The 15,032-nt window shown below is 39.8% G+C and overlaps 1 protein-coding gene across 4 annotated transcripts in view; it reads right to left on the bottom strand.

Annotated features, from left to right (window-relative positions):
• Positions 1 to 9,011, bottom strand: part of MTF2 (metal response element binding transcription factor 2) — a 68,798-nt gene extending 59,787 nt beyond the window's left edge. For 2 of the 4 annotated variants that reach the window (XM_070486851.1, XM_014865251.3), the window contains exon 1: positions 8,745 to 8,865. Coding sequence is in view for 1 of the 4 variants with exons in the window: in XM_014865250.3 (XP_014720736.1) it covers positions 8,745 to 8,749 (5 nt within the window). In the remaining 3 variants the exon portion in view is untranslated. Of the gene's footprint in view, positions 1 to 8,744 lie in introns of all 4 variants that reach the window. The other 2 variants (XM_014865250.3, XM_070486850.1) reach the window with 2 other exon arrangements.
• Positions 9,012 to 15,032: the final 6,021 nt, after the last annotated feature.

The following is a 15,032-nucleotide window of genomic DNA, read 5'->3' as shown; positions in this document are numbered from 1 at the left end:
TTAAATATGAAAAGTCTTGACCATGTTCCTAATATGAAAGGAAGGTATCAAAAGGTAACTGAAAACACAAGTCAGAGAAATAGAATCTTAAGTATAAAGGAAAGACTAGCCCTGAATCAGAGAAGGCACATTTCTTCTCATGTGAGGATGGATGCATTTATAGTTAAGCTGGTAGATGTGAAGATAGGAAGAGGAAGCAGTTGACATCTGAGAGCCTCAAATTTTTTCTATGAAGAGACAAAAAAGATCTGCTAAACACCCTGCAATACACAAAACAACCCTAACTCCATAAAGAAACAGTGGACTAGACTAGCAGGTCTCAAGGTATGGTACCTGGGGGTCTACAAGGCAATAGCTAGTCTCAAAATAATATTAAGACATCACCTGCCTTTTTCATTCTCATTCACCCACAGTGTAGAGAGGAATTTTCCAGAAGCTAAATAATACATGATGATTTCACTCTTAAGACTAAGGGTATGTGCATATACATATTCTTGTTTTTAAATTTTCTCAGTTTCAATTTCTAAAACAGTAAATATTGATAGAGATAACCCACATAAAAGTTCTTGGGGTCCTCAATAATTAAGAACGTAAAGGGGTCATGAGACCAAAAAGTTTGAGAATCACTGCACCAGGGAATACTATAAGAATGTTCTAATTTTTTTTAAATCTTTGTAAATAATCACTTTTGTTTGTTCCTCTCTAATGAGCAGCAATAAAACAAAAAATTGAACGGGCCAGCCCCACGGCCTAGTGGTTAAGTTTGGTGCACTCCTCTTCAGTGGCCCAGGATCGCAGGTTTGGATCCCCAGCACAGACCTACAACACTCGTTAGCCATACCGAGGTGGCGACCCACGTACAAAGTAGAGGAAGACTGGCACAGACATTAGCTCAGAGAAAATCTTCCTCAGCAAAAAAAAAAAAAGTTCAGGTGATAACATCATATTCTCAGCCTGTTTCTGAGAAAGAAAAATCTAAAAGATGGATTCAGACAACTGTCGAAAGTGAAAAAGACTGTGAGACCGAGAGGAAAACAGAAAAAATACACTCAGGAGAAACCCGACTTTGGGAAGGATTCTATCCTTCCTGATGAATCTCATCATTAACCTAAAGGAAAAATAGTGCCACTGTTTTCATTACAATCTAGACTCCTATTTTAGTTTTAGAAAGCACCTACATGGCCATTTACTTCCCAGCTAATGAAAAAAAATCTCTCCTTATAACATTCCTAAATAAGATGATCAGCTAGCCTCAGCTTAAACATTTCCCTGAAAGGAGAATTCTCTATCTTACAACACTTATAAACTCAGTTTTATAAAACATCTAACAGTCCACAAGGTTCCCAGACTATAAAGTTCCATTAACTACTTTATTAACCCCCGATTTAAAACATTTTAAGTATGAGTGTGATGGAAACAGTACTAAAATATTTTCCTTTATCAAGTATGAAAAACATGCCTATTATTAGTCTTTCCTTCATACAGCTCTTTCTATTTTAAATAACTGGTAAATTTCTAATCTTGACTCTAGAACAAAATCTAGTACTGCTTAACAAGCTGGGTGCAAAAATCAAGTGGGAAAAATTTTTAAAACACAAAAATATACAAAAGGCCACACCAAACCAAGGGTTTGGAATCTCTAGGTTATGAGTTCTAAAAAATTGGTCTTGTTTGGGTTTGGGTTTTTGGTTTTTTAGCTCTACTGGTGATTCTGGTATTTATCTAACATCAATTAGAACCATCAGGGCTGGTCAGTAATTTATAAAACATCCCAAAATACCAAGGGCCAGTAATTTTTCAGACTTTAACTAAACATGGTTTTTAAAACACATTTGGCTCAGTAACACTTCTAAATATATTATACTCAACAGGGTAATAGCAGTTCAGTTAACATGTTTAAAATCATAATTATGGGGGGCTGGCCCGGTGGCAGAGTGGCTAAGTTAGCACGCTCTGCTGCAGGCAGCCCAGTGTTTCGTTGGTTCGAATCCTGGGCGCGGACATGGCACTGCTCATCAAACCACACTGAGGCAGCATCCCACATGCCACAACTAGAAGGACCCACAACGAAGAATATACAACTATGTAGCGGGGGGCTTTGGGGAGAAAAAGGAAAAAAATAAAATCTTAAAAAAAAATTCATAATTATGAAGAGGGCAAAATAAATTATTCATGCAGTATTAGACATACTCATTATCTTGGAAGGAAGGATGTTCAGGGTGTTTTGAGTGCATAGGCTTCATCATAGGTATACATGGCTCTCTTGTTCTATATAACAGCTCTTTTGGAAAAACATTTTGTAAATTAATACTATACAACTATATTGCACCTAGAGTTTATAAAGTTTTTCCTGTATTTTCCTTCTTGACCCTTCCAGCAATCCAGTGAATAACACATGCAGGTAACATCTCCATTTTATAGGTAAAGAAACTAAAATTGTTGCAGAGCTAGCAGATTAATCAGACTCAAATCTTCTGAGTACATAGTCAGGAGTTTCCACTAGACAACTGTATCTTCCCACTCTGCTCTCCATCACAACCAAAAAAGTTGCAGTTTTTTACTATAATACGTATAAACTTCACTGGTAAGGGCAGAGAAAAACAAAAGTTCATCCTTAGTTTGTTTTTAGCACCTGGCTGACCGAAATCACACAAATTCAACCTGTTCTTGCTATGCCTGCTTTGGTCCACTTTGTTCCGTTAGTGTTTTTTGTTTTGGGGGGTTTTTTTTGAGGAAGATTATCCCTGAGCTAATATCTGCTGGCAATCCTTCTCTTTTCTGCTGAGGAAGATTAGCCCTGAGCTAACTGCTGCCAATCCTCCTCTTTCTGCTGAGGAAGACTGGCCCTGAGCTAACATCCATGCCCATCTTCCTCTACTTTATATGTGGGATGACTGCCACAGCATGGCTTGACAAGCAGCACACAGGTCCACACCCAGGATCTGAACTGGCGAACCCCAGGCTGCCAAAGCTGAACATGCAAACTTAAGCACTGCGCCACCAGGCTGGCCCCACTTAGTGTTTATTTTTTAATTCAACATTTTAGTTTGAGAGGATTGTAGATTCATATGCAGCTGCAAGAAATAATAGATTCTGTGTTAACTTTTACCCAGTTTCCCCAAATGTTAGCATTTTTGAAAACTATAATAATATCACAACCAAAATATTAATGTCAATACAGTCAAGATACCATCGTTTCCATCACCACAAGGATCCCTCACATTGCCCTGTTCCCCTAATTTTTAAACCCTCATCTTAGGCAACATTTGGAAGCATATACTCATTAAGTCCTTACTCAGTTTTATCCATTCAAAATATGAGAACTGTCTTCATAAGCCATTAAAAAAAAAACTTTTTATCACACAAAGTATTGGTCAGGATTGTCACGATAAGACTCTTAAACCAATACTACAACGATATCCCTTGCAGAATGGGATTTTCAAACTAAGACTGCAGTTCTAGCTTTATAAAGTAAAATTTTTAAAATTTTTAACTGCTATACATACTGTACAGTTCCATTTATATGCAGTTCTAGACAAAATTAATCTAAACTGAAAGAAATCAGAACCATAGTTGCAAAGGGGATGGCTGCGAAAGGCTACATGTGAGCTTTCTGGGAAGAGAGAAATATTCTATATCATAACAAGCGTATGAGTTACACAGGTATATCCATTTGTCAAAACTGTACTGGGATTAGACAACGGTTTCTTAGATGACACCAAAAGGACAAGCAGGAGCCAATCTCGTGGCCAAATTGTTAAGTTTGTGCACTCCGCTTCAGTGGCCTAGGGTTTGCCAGTTCAGATCCTGGGCACAGACCTATGCACCCACTCATCAAGCCATGCTGTGGAGGCATCCGACAGAGAAGAACTAGAATGACCTACAACTAGAGTATACCACTAAGTACTGGGGCTTTGGGGAGAAAAAGAGAGGAAGATTAGCAACAGATGTTAGCTCAGGACCAACATTCCAAAAAAAAAAAAACCACACAGAAAGATAAATTGGATTGCATCAAAATTAAAAGCTTTTGTGCTTCAAAGGACACCATCCAGTGAAAAACCAAACCACAGAACAGGAGAAAGTAATTGCAAATCATGCACCTGATAAGAAGTTTGTATCCAAAATATATAAAGAACACTTACAACACAACAATAAAAAATAACCCCCTCCTTTTTGTTTGGTGAGGAAGATTGGCCCTGAGCTAACATCTGTGCCAATGTTCCTCTATTTTGTATGGGGACACCGCCTCAGCATGGCTTCATGAGCAGTGTGTAGGGCCACAGCCAGGATCCGAACCGGCAAACTCTGGGCTGCCGAAGAAGAGTGCACGAACTTAACCACTACACCACTGGGCCCACTCTCCCAATCTTTTTGTTTTTTTTTAAAGATTTTATTTTTCTTTTTTCTCTCTAAATCCCCTCAGTACACAGTTGTACATATTTTAGTTGTGGGTCCTTCTAGTTGTGGCATGTGTGATGCCACCTCAGCATGGCCTGATGAACAGTGCCATGTCTGTGCCCAGGATTCGAACCAGTGAAACCCTGGGCCCCTGAAGCCGAGGGCGTGAACTTACACTCGGCCACAGGGCCAGGCCCCCTCCCAATCTTTAAAATGGACAAAGGATCTGAATAGACAGTTCTCCACACAAAGTATACAAAAGACCAATAACCACATGGAAAAAATGCTCAACAATATTAGCCATTAGGGTAATGCAAATCAAAACCACAATGAGATACCACTGCTCACCCACTAGGATGGTTATAATCAAAATGACAGACAACTGTTGGCAAGGATGTGGAGAAACTGCAACCCTCATAGTTGCTGATGAGACTGTAAAAGGATGCAGGTTCTTGGAAAATGGTTCCGCAGTTCCTCAAAATGTTAAACAGGGAGGTATCATCCGAGCCAGCAGTTCCACTCCTAGATATGTACCCAAAAAAATATGGAAATACATGTCCACACAAACCCCGTACATGAATGTTCACAGCAGCACTACTTATTACAGCCGAAAAGTGGAACCCAAATGCCTATCAATTGATGAATGGATCAACAAAATGTAGTATATCTGTACAATGAAATATATTTTGGCCATAAAAAAGGAATGAAGTAGTGATAGATGCCACGATACGGATGTACCTTGAAAACATTATGCTACGTGAAAGACGTTAGACACAAAAGGCCACAAATTGTATGAATCCGTTTATATGAAATGTCCAGGATAGGCAAAATATAAACATAGAAAATAGGTTAGTGCTTGCCAGAAGGGGGAGGGAAAAATGGAGAGGGACTGCTAATGGATACAGATTTTCATTTTGGGGTGATGAAAATGTTCTGAAATTAGATAATGGGGATGGTTGCATAATTCTGAATATCCTAAAAATCACTGAATTGTACCTTAAAAGGGTATGTACATGTGAATTATGTACATATAAATATTTGTGCATTATATCTCAATAAAGATATTATTTAAAAAGTGTACAGGGAGCCAGCCCCATGGCCAAGTGGTTAAGTTCTCGCACTCCACTTTGGCGACCCAGGGTTTTGCCAGTTTGGATCCTGGGCGCTGACATGGCACTGCTCATCAAGCCATGTTAAGGTGGCATCCCACAAGCCACAACTAGAAGGACCCACAACTAAAAAAATATACATACAACTATGTACCAAGGGGCTTTGGGGAGAAAAAGGAAAAATAAAATCTTTAAAAAAATTAAAAATTAAAAAAATAATTTAAAAAAGTGTACAGTTAAGATTTGTGCATTTCAATATATTTAAATTTTACTTTAAAAAATAATTAAAACAATGAAATGGACTGGCGAGTGGATAGAGGTACAGATGAAACAAGCACGGACACAAAAAAGTTCATTATAATATTCTGTTCACTTTGTATACGTTCAAAATTTTCCTTAATAAAAAGTTTCTTAACTGATGTGTAAAAATAACAATGTAAATTTCTTTAAAAATAACAAAGTAAACTAACTTTCCTAACATTCATTTTTGTTTTTTGACAAAGGAAACAGAAACTTAAATATTAAAAAGACCAGAGAACTTGCTACCTTCACCATTCTTTTGCAATGTTATATGAAAACAGAGACATGACAGAAAACAGGGTGTGTGGCAAAAATGAAGAATACTTCATCTTAAAAATGTACAAAGAAAATTTCAATCTTCTTAGTTTCAATGTACGAAGAAAATTTCAATCTCCTTAGTCCTAAGATAGATCCTCAGCCTTTGGTTCCTGTGGTTTCCAAGGTTAATGGATGTGACAATTCCTAATAAATAGATGCAATAACCCCTAACACTGTGCTGTCCAATACAGCAGCCACTAGCTATATATGGCCATTTAAATTTTAGTTTTAATGAATTAAATTAAGTTATAAATTCAGTCCTTAGTCTCACAAGTTACATTTCTTGTGTTCAACAGCCACACGTGGCTATTGGCTATCACTGGATAGAGGAGATACAGATCAACATCATCAGTGCAGAAAGTTCTATTAGACAGCACTACCCTAATACATAAAAAAACACCCACAGGAACCTTTTACATTCCAATTTAGGGTTGTTACACTGTATTTTACTGCAATAAACAAATCCTGAAGAACAGGGGAAACCGACCATAAAAACATCAACCAAGAAATATCATTTATGGGAGTTTAGACTAACTAAAACAGCAGTTAAACTTAACTTTCAGAATCACCAAGCCACAGATGTCGGTCATGGCAACTCCTCAGAGGCAAATTTCCCCATGTGTTAAAATAGATTACCACTATACTGTCAGTTTCCTAAAGTCAGATGCAAAGTTTATGCTGAAATATAAATAAAGCAAATTATCCTTTCAGTCAAGGATCTAATGAAAAGGTATATTTATAATCCATGATATCAAAGAGTTTATGACCCATAGCAAAATACATAGAATAAAACCCCTTTCCGAACGGAGCTTTGAGGCAACAGGCATAATTAAACGGATTATTAACTACATTCTGTTTCATCTAGGAAAAAAACAGTTTAACCAGATGATTTCTATACTTCTAGCTCTAAAATTGTGTGTGCATTTCATCCTGATAGGCATAGATTTCCGTTAATGCCCTTTAACATGAATATGCAATATCAGGAAACAGGTGCACTCTTAATTCAAATATTTTACAATATTTATAGCACTTTAAAAAAAATTGAAGGTGAGCAAATTTAAAATGTGAATTCAAATACATTTTCACATTTAGAACCTAAAAAAACAAAAACAAAAACTTCACCTGGTACTGTCTCTTAAAACTATCACTGCAAATGCTTGAAGTGTGAATAACATTCCAAAGATCAAGAATAGAATGCTCTGTGTTAAGAAACTTAAAATCAACTCTTCCCTTGCCAAAAGGACTTGGGCACCCAAAGCTGTTAATCAAAACGGTTTCATTTAAAGCATTTTCAAACCTTAGAAAGGTCACTTAAGAATTTAAGTACATCTTACTCTATCCATATTTAATACTTTTAAGTTCACTGTCTTTGTAATCCACTGCCAAAAAAAGGAATTCTCAAGAGAATGAAAACATAGAAATTGAAAACAGACTGTGGGCAAGGTATACAGGAGGGTCACATGGAATCAATCTGAAGGAGAAAGTTACTACTACCGGAGCATCTGGAGTCAAATTAAATCAGGCACTATTTACATATTTCTAGTTGCGTACTGACCTCACATGGCGCTTTCTTATGTTATACATAGGCCTACTTAGGTTTTCATATTTGAATTAGTAAACGGGTTCTATCTTTAACCAAAGTTAAATGTTTCAGAGAATAGAATAACATTCCATACCCCCTTTTCCCATTGTTCACTAACCCTTACTGATCGTCAAATCACCCCGATAAATCCATCTGTTCCCTCTAGTTGCTTCCAAAGAAAAATTCTAGCCACCAAGGACACCAGATTGTAAAACAGAGTTAAGAGTTCTACCACTAGAAAATACGTTATATTTTGGCAAATTAGTTAAAATCCCTTAAACCGTAACTACGTGAGTTGTAAAAACGAATACACTAATACAAATCTACATCTGAGAGGGAATATGAGTTACATCTAATGAAACAGAACAATCGCCTCAGATTTGTGGTGCGCTCCAAATATAAGGTACCTCTCCCCCATCTCACACTTGCCCTCCCACTTCTTCCCTTTAAGCTTTTAGGGTTTGCTCCCGGGTCCACTTAGTATTCCCCTTATCCTAGTAGTCCATGCTGCCCTTTTACTCTAATCTACCCCCATACTCCAATTTCATACAATTCCACCACCCTCCGTTCCAAGCTGCTACTTCCCTTTGCGCCCTGTAAGGCCCCAGGCAGCCCCTTCACCCTGCTCCCCACATCTCCATCAGTCCCCATTTCCTAACGGCTCCTCCCCTCGGTTCCCCACCCCCTCATCACCAGGTTCATCCTGCCCCTCCAACCGTCTCCCGCCCCCAGGTTCCTTCCTGCCCCTCCAAACACAGCTTCCCCGTCTCAACGCTTCATTTTGTTCCTCCAAACGACTTCCCCAACGCTCTGCTCGCTCCTTTAGTCCCTATTTTCTCCAACACCCAACTGACTACTGCTTTCCATCCATTCTTTTCAATATATACATAAATGCAAGACACCCACAGACACATACCGGAGCCCCCACCCCCACTTCGATCCTCCATCTTTCCCTTTTATACTTGCTTCCTTTCTTCCTCCCCCGCCCCCCTCCACCTCCTCCGGAAGAGCCTGGTTCCCAGGCCAAGGTCTCTCACCTCATTCGGTCACTTCAGTGGTGCCAACCGCTTCATACAGGAAAAAACAACCAATAATGTCCCCGTGGGCGCTTCCCCTGCGAGTCCGAGCACTTACTGGGCACCCGCCCCACCAGGCACCCCACACATACACACGCACAAACCGAGGTCCTGGGGACAAGGGTTGGGGATAGAGTGAGCGTCCTTACACCGGCCTCAAACACAGCCCACTTCGCTACAGCCCTTCGCCATTTTGGTTTCCCGCGGACTGCCGGTGCATTCTGGGATAGCGGAGCAACTCCGGTGCCGAATGGCAGCTCTCCAGACCCGCGAGGGGGCGGGGACTGCCCGGCGAGCGCGGAAGGACACCGCGCCCTGCGGCCCCGGCCGAAGCTGAACAAAGAAGGACTCTTTAACTGTGCGGTGAGGCTCAGTTCTTCCGCCGCCGGCGCTAACACAATGGTGAGCGCTGCGGCGCGGCTCGCCGGTGTCCCGCTGCAGACCCTCTCCTGACGGGAAGGGTCGTGTCCAGCCTTCCCTGTGCGTATTCTTTTCCTGAGAAGTAGGACAGTGCTGTCTACATCTTGCCGCGCCGGTTTCCTTTCCGGGGAGAAAACCTTAGATGAAGCACGTTTCTTCTGTCTTCACCCTGAGGCCTGCTCTTCGAATTTCCTTCAGCGAGGAGGAGACCCTGAATGTCAGAATTAACTTGTGTTCGGCGGTTACTGTCCAGCCCCAAATTCCTTCTTATCAGGAACTGCGTATATAGAAGACTTTCGGGCTTTTTTCCCGTGACGATGAAAGGTTTTTCTGTTTCTCTTCTTTGCACATCCTTCCTAATTGTGATGAAACCTGAGAATAATCCTGTGGAAAGTGGTTGATTTTCGGAATACAGAACTTTTTCATCCTGGGGCAGACCCTTAGCCTGCCAGTATCCTGCGCCGACAGGGGTCCCAGGTGACAGACGGAGAGTGCATGCTTGTCGTTTGACTTGTACTTCGAGGCAACCCAGCTCCTCTTAGTAGCCACGTGTGGTCCCTTTGTTTGTAACTTTGTCAAAATATTTTTAAAATCATTTTATATTTTTGTCTCGTATTACATCACAGGGATAGTTAATACCATGTTTCTCTTTCTGAAAAATTACCTCTTGTGGACTAAACTCACTTTGCTCATATTTCCAAAGAGGTTTCCTCAGCCTGTGATCTCAGGATTTGGTAAATAAACGTGTTTTATCCACACCATTCAGTATTTTAAATATTTTAGTCATCGCCCTCCACTGCTTTGCTCCTCCTGGCTCATCGTGCTAATCTCTTTTTGAGTCTGCCTTCTTAACGACAGCCTCACTCTGTCTGCTACTTCTCAAGTTTCACTTTATCTGAATTCTCTTAGACCATAGTTTCTCATAAATTCGTCCTCAGTGCCCTTCACGCTTTTGGTTGAGGAGAGTTTTGACTTAAAAAAACAGATACAGGCCAGAAATGGATAAAGATATGACACGAACAGGTGTGTTCGCTGTGCAGCCCAGCCTAATCATAGAAGCGCAGTTTGGGAGGATGTTTGGTGTAAGTTCTCGTGGTTTCAAGTGGTCCTCAAGCCTCAGCTTCAACATCTTCAGTGGTTCCGTCCCTCGGAAGCAGTCATTTCAATTTCAGAAACGCAAATAATTAGAAAATTCTTCCTTGTATAGATGTATAATCTGCCTTCCTATAATTTCCACTTGCTGGTCTTTTTGGCCTCTTTAGGCGCAAGAAAGTGTTCTAATCCCTTATGCCTTAGAGAAGTCAGTGATGCCTGTCTCTTAAAAAAAAAAAAGAAGAAGAAGAAGCTTGTTTTTCTGTGTGAACATACGAGTGTAAAAGTGCAATCATTTAATTTAAGGAAACCAGATGCTCCGAGAATCAAGGGCCCTGAGGGAGTCACAGTAAAATACAAAGAATACCTATAGCTGTGGTCTTAGAAATTTCTGTTAACTAAGCAACATGCAACGGATTGGGACTTTAAGAAGAGGCGAATGTCAGCAATTCCCTCAGGAGTACAAAGTAAAGTAACTCTAGTCAGAGTAAACTGTAGCCTTTATTTTTGTTATTTATTTCCGTGACAGTCACTGGGGTTGTTCACAAAAATGCTGCTTCTCCTCTCTTCCAGACATAGTGAAATTGCACTCTCTTGCACCCTTGACGTTACGCATTGCCATGTAACTTGCTTTTACTAATAAAATAAGAGGGGAAACGATAAGTCTTGCTTCCTAGGAAAATCTTTAAGAGGCAGATGCTCTTCCCCTCCTCTCTGCTGTGGCGATCATGGAAGCATGTGTGAGAGAGAACATCTGTCATTTTGGGTCCCTAAATGACAATAAGCAGAGACGAGAGTTGTGGAACCACCACCACAATCCAGTTTTAGAGCATTTCTACCACCCCAAAAATATTCATTATGCCCATTTGCAATCAGTCCCTGTTCCCACTCCCAGGCCCAGGCAATAAGCTATCGATCTCTATAGATTTGCCTTTTGTGGCCCTTTCATATAAATAGACTCAGGCAATATGTGGTCTTTCGGTCTAGCTTCTTTCACACAGCACAGTATTTTGGGGTTCATACATGTTGTACGATGTATCAGTAGTTCTTTCCTTTATATTGCTGAATAGTACTCCATTGTATCAATGTACCATATTTTGTTTCCATTCACCAGTTGATGTACATGTGGATTGCTTCCAATTTTTGGCTATTAGGAATAATGCTGCTGTGAACATTTGTGTGCAAGTCTTTGTGTAGATATTTTTATTTTTCTTGGGTAGATTCCTAAAATTGGTACTACTGTGTTGTATGATAAATTTATGTTTAACTTTATAAGATACTACAAAACTGTTTTCCAAGGTACAAGCAGTGTGGGAGGGTTCCAGTTTCTCCATATCCACACCAACACTTGTTATTGTCTATGTTTTGATTTTACTCATTCCAGTGGGAGTGAAGTGGTTTCTCACTGTGGTTTCAATTTGTATTTCCCTAATGGCAAATGATGTTGAGCATCTTTTCATGTGCTTATTAGCCATTCTTATATCTTCTTTGGTGAAGTGTATATTCAAACCTTTTACCCATTTTTTAACTGGGCTGTTTGTCTTCTTATTATCAAGTTATAAGAGGTCTTTATATATCTTGGGTACAAGTCTTTTTTTTTTTTTTTTTGAGGAAAATTAGTCCTGAGCTAACATCTGCCGCCAATCCTCCTTTTTTTGCTGAGGAAGACTGGCCCTGAGCTAACATCCATGCCCATCTTCCTCTACTTTATATGTGGGATGCCTACCACAGCATGGCTTGCCAAGTGGTGCCATGTCCGCACCCGGGATCTGAACCAGCGAACCCCAGGCCACCGAAGTGGAACATGCGCACTTAACTGCTGTGCCACCAGGCTGCCCCCTGGTACAAGTCTTCATCAGATACATAATTTGCAAATATTTTCTCCCAGTCTATGGCTCATCTTTTCATTCTTTAATGGAGTCTTTTGAAGCACAAAAAGTTTTTTAATTTTTATGAAATCCAATTTATCATTTTTATAATGCCATATGCTTTAAAAAAAAAAAAAAAGATTGGCACCTGAGCTAACAACTGTTACCAATCTTCTTTTTTGTTTTTTCCTTCTTCTTCTCCCCAAAACCCCCCAGTACATAGTTGTATATTCTAGTTGTGAGTGCCTCTGGTTGTGCTATGTGGGACGCTGCCTCAACATGGCCTAATGAGCGGTGCCATGTCCACGCCCAGGATCCTAACCAGTGAAACCCCGGGCCACTGAAGCGGAGCATGCAAACAATGACTCAATGGGGCCATGGGGCTGACCGCTAATGCCATATGCTTTTGATGTTATATCTAAGAACTCTGGCTGACCCAAGAGCACCAAGATTTTCTATTATGTTTTCCTCTAAAGTTCTATAGGTTTGGCTCTTCCATTTAAGTCTATGATCCATTTTGAGTCCATTTTTTGTGTACACTGTAAGGTATGGGTCTATATTCATCTTTTTGCATATGGATATTCAATTGGAGAAATAAACTTCTGTTGTGTTTTAAGCCACTGCAATTTGGAGTTGTCTGCCACCCAGCATATTTTAGTCTCCTCTGACTGATACAATCTAGATATCTGCATATGTAAGAACTCAGTAATACCATTGAACTGCCTACAATAATCAGAACCAAAAATGAAACATATGAAAATTTGAGGAGAACATTCAAAACATTAGGTAATTCTCAAAATTTATCAATGAAAAGTCGCAGAGTATGTAATAAAATACTATATTTATAAACCTACAAGCTCCCACCTTCTGGCTATTACTCTCTTGTGGAAAAGGGCTACAAGGCCTTTAGCATTGTTCATTGTGCAGAGATAGAAATTCAAGGGGCTGGCCACATGGCCAAGTGATTAAGTTCACGCACTCCCCTTCAGTGGCTCAGGGTTTTGCTGGTTTGGACCCTGGGCGAGGACATGGTACTGCTCGTCAGGCCATGCTGAGGTGGCATCCCACATGCCACAACTAGAAGGACCCACAACTAAGATATACAACTATGTACTGGGGGGATTTAGGGAGAAAAAGCAGGAAAAAAAAGTTGGCAACAGTTGTTAGCTCAGGTGCCAATCTTAAAGAAAAAAAAAAGAAATGCAAATAATCAGACAAGTCAGGTCAAAGAAAAACATTCTGTGTTCTCATAGAGTTTGCTTTTATTAGTCTGAAAAGGGTAATAAATCTGAAACATCAAAAGAAAAATGAATGTTTCCACAATAATCAAAAGGATTTGTTAAAAATTCCTTTCCTTTTTATCCAAAGCTTAAATGGCCATATATAACATGAACACTGCTTTTAAACCCAGTAATTTGTTGTAAAAGTATATATAGCAAATTTAAACCTCTTGTATAATACATCTTAAAATATAATGTGCCCATTATCAGTTTATTGCTGATCATTTCCAAATTCACCCTTCATTACTTACTTTGTGACAATGGATATGAGCCTTTTAAATACTTTTCCTTCACCAGGTGGCAGAATGTTAAGTTTTGTCAGAGGAGGGTGCTGGAGGGACCATGCTTTATAAAGTAGTTTTCCTTCCTGGTTCCAAAGTGCACTGTCAGCAGCCTCCTGCAGTGTGCACGGATTCTCCAGAGCTTGGATCCTGTAGCACATGCACCTTCCTCAGTCTTTTCAAAGCATCTCCTTACGCCAACCCCAGAAGACAGCATGTGCTGTCATCAAGTGACATTAATGCCATCTTGGCAGTCAAAAATTTAAAGTGAGTGATTGAGAAGTGTGTGTGCAGTCAAAACAAATCACTCAAGAGTCACAAGAGCTAGGTTCCAATTCCCATCTCTGCATACCCTGCTTATGACACAAGGTTTTGCAGATTAAGTCACCAAAATTTAATTTTGGGGAGAAGGAGGTGAGAGAGAGAGAATTATCCAGTAGAAAGAAAGATAAACCTTCTTATCTGTTTCACACAGCTAGTTTGTCGAGTGAGCATTTAAAGATGTGGACAAGGTAAGACAGACAGCATGAAGTGAGAAGACAGCATGGGTAGCAGAAGCAGGAGCCCTGAAGGACAGATTACCCCAGTTGCTGGCCAGCCTCTGTCACTTCATTAACTGAATGATCTTGGGCAAGTTTCCTAAACTCTCACAGCCTGAGCTACTTTGTGGGCTCAATGGGGAGGATAAGAATATCAACATTAAAGCTTTATCATATGGACTAAATGAAATAATATGTGTAAGAGTACTTTATTTTTTCTCTTACAGCAGTTATTGCATGTCTGACTTCCCTGATTCAACTGCAAGCTCCTTGAGGGTAGGAGTTCTTCTTTATATCCTTGTTCCTGGAAACATATCTGGACCACAGAGCAGCCCTTATATAAGTAAATTTTAAAATGGATATTCATTTATTTAACAATATTAAATATGTTCTGTACATGAAGAACTGTGCTATATACTGTTCAGGACAGGATATGAGCATTAATAATACATATCCACAAAGTAGAGTCTGGAGACAATGATATTAATAAGTAATTAAGATACAATACAAATATATAGAGGTGTGAAAGGGTGTAATGTATCCCAGGAATGAGAATAAATTTAGTGTAACCTAGTGTGAAGGATAGAAACAAGGACAGAAAGGTTATTGGGTCTTGTTATGAAAGATTTCATATGACAAGTGGTATCAGTCAACACGTTTTTTGATTGCAAGGGTCATGACTGCAACCTGAACAAACCTTGGAAGCGCAGAAACCCTTCTGAAAAAAGAAATAGAGACTAGAAAGATACAAGGATTCTCCATATCTCTC

This window comes from Equus asinus, chromosome 16, assembly GCF_041296235.1.
Source record: "Equus asinus isolate D_3611 breed Donkey chromosome 16, EquAss-T2T_v2, whole genome shotgun sequence".
Lineage (NCBI taxonomy): Eukaryota > Metazoa > Chordata > Mammalia > Perissodactyla > Equidae > Equus > Equus asinus.
This window is presented reverse-complemented; position numbering and strand designations above follow the sequence as displayed.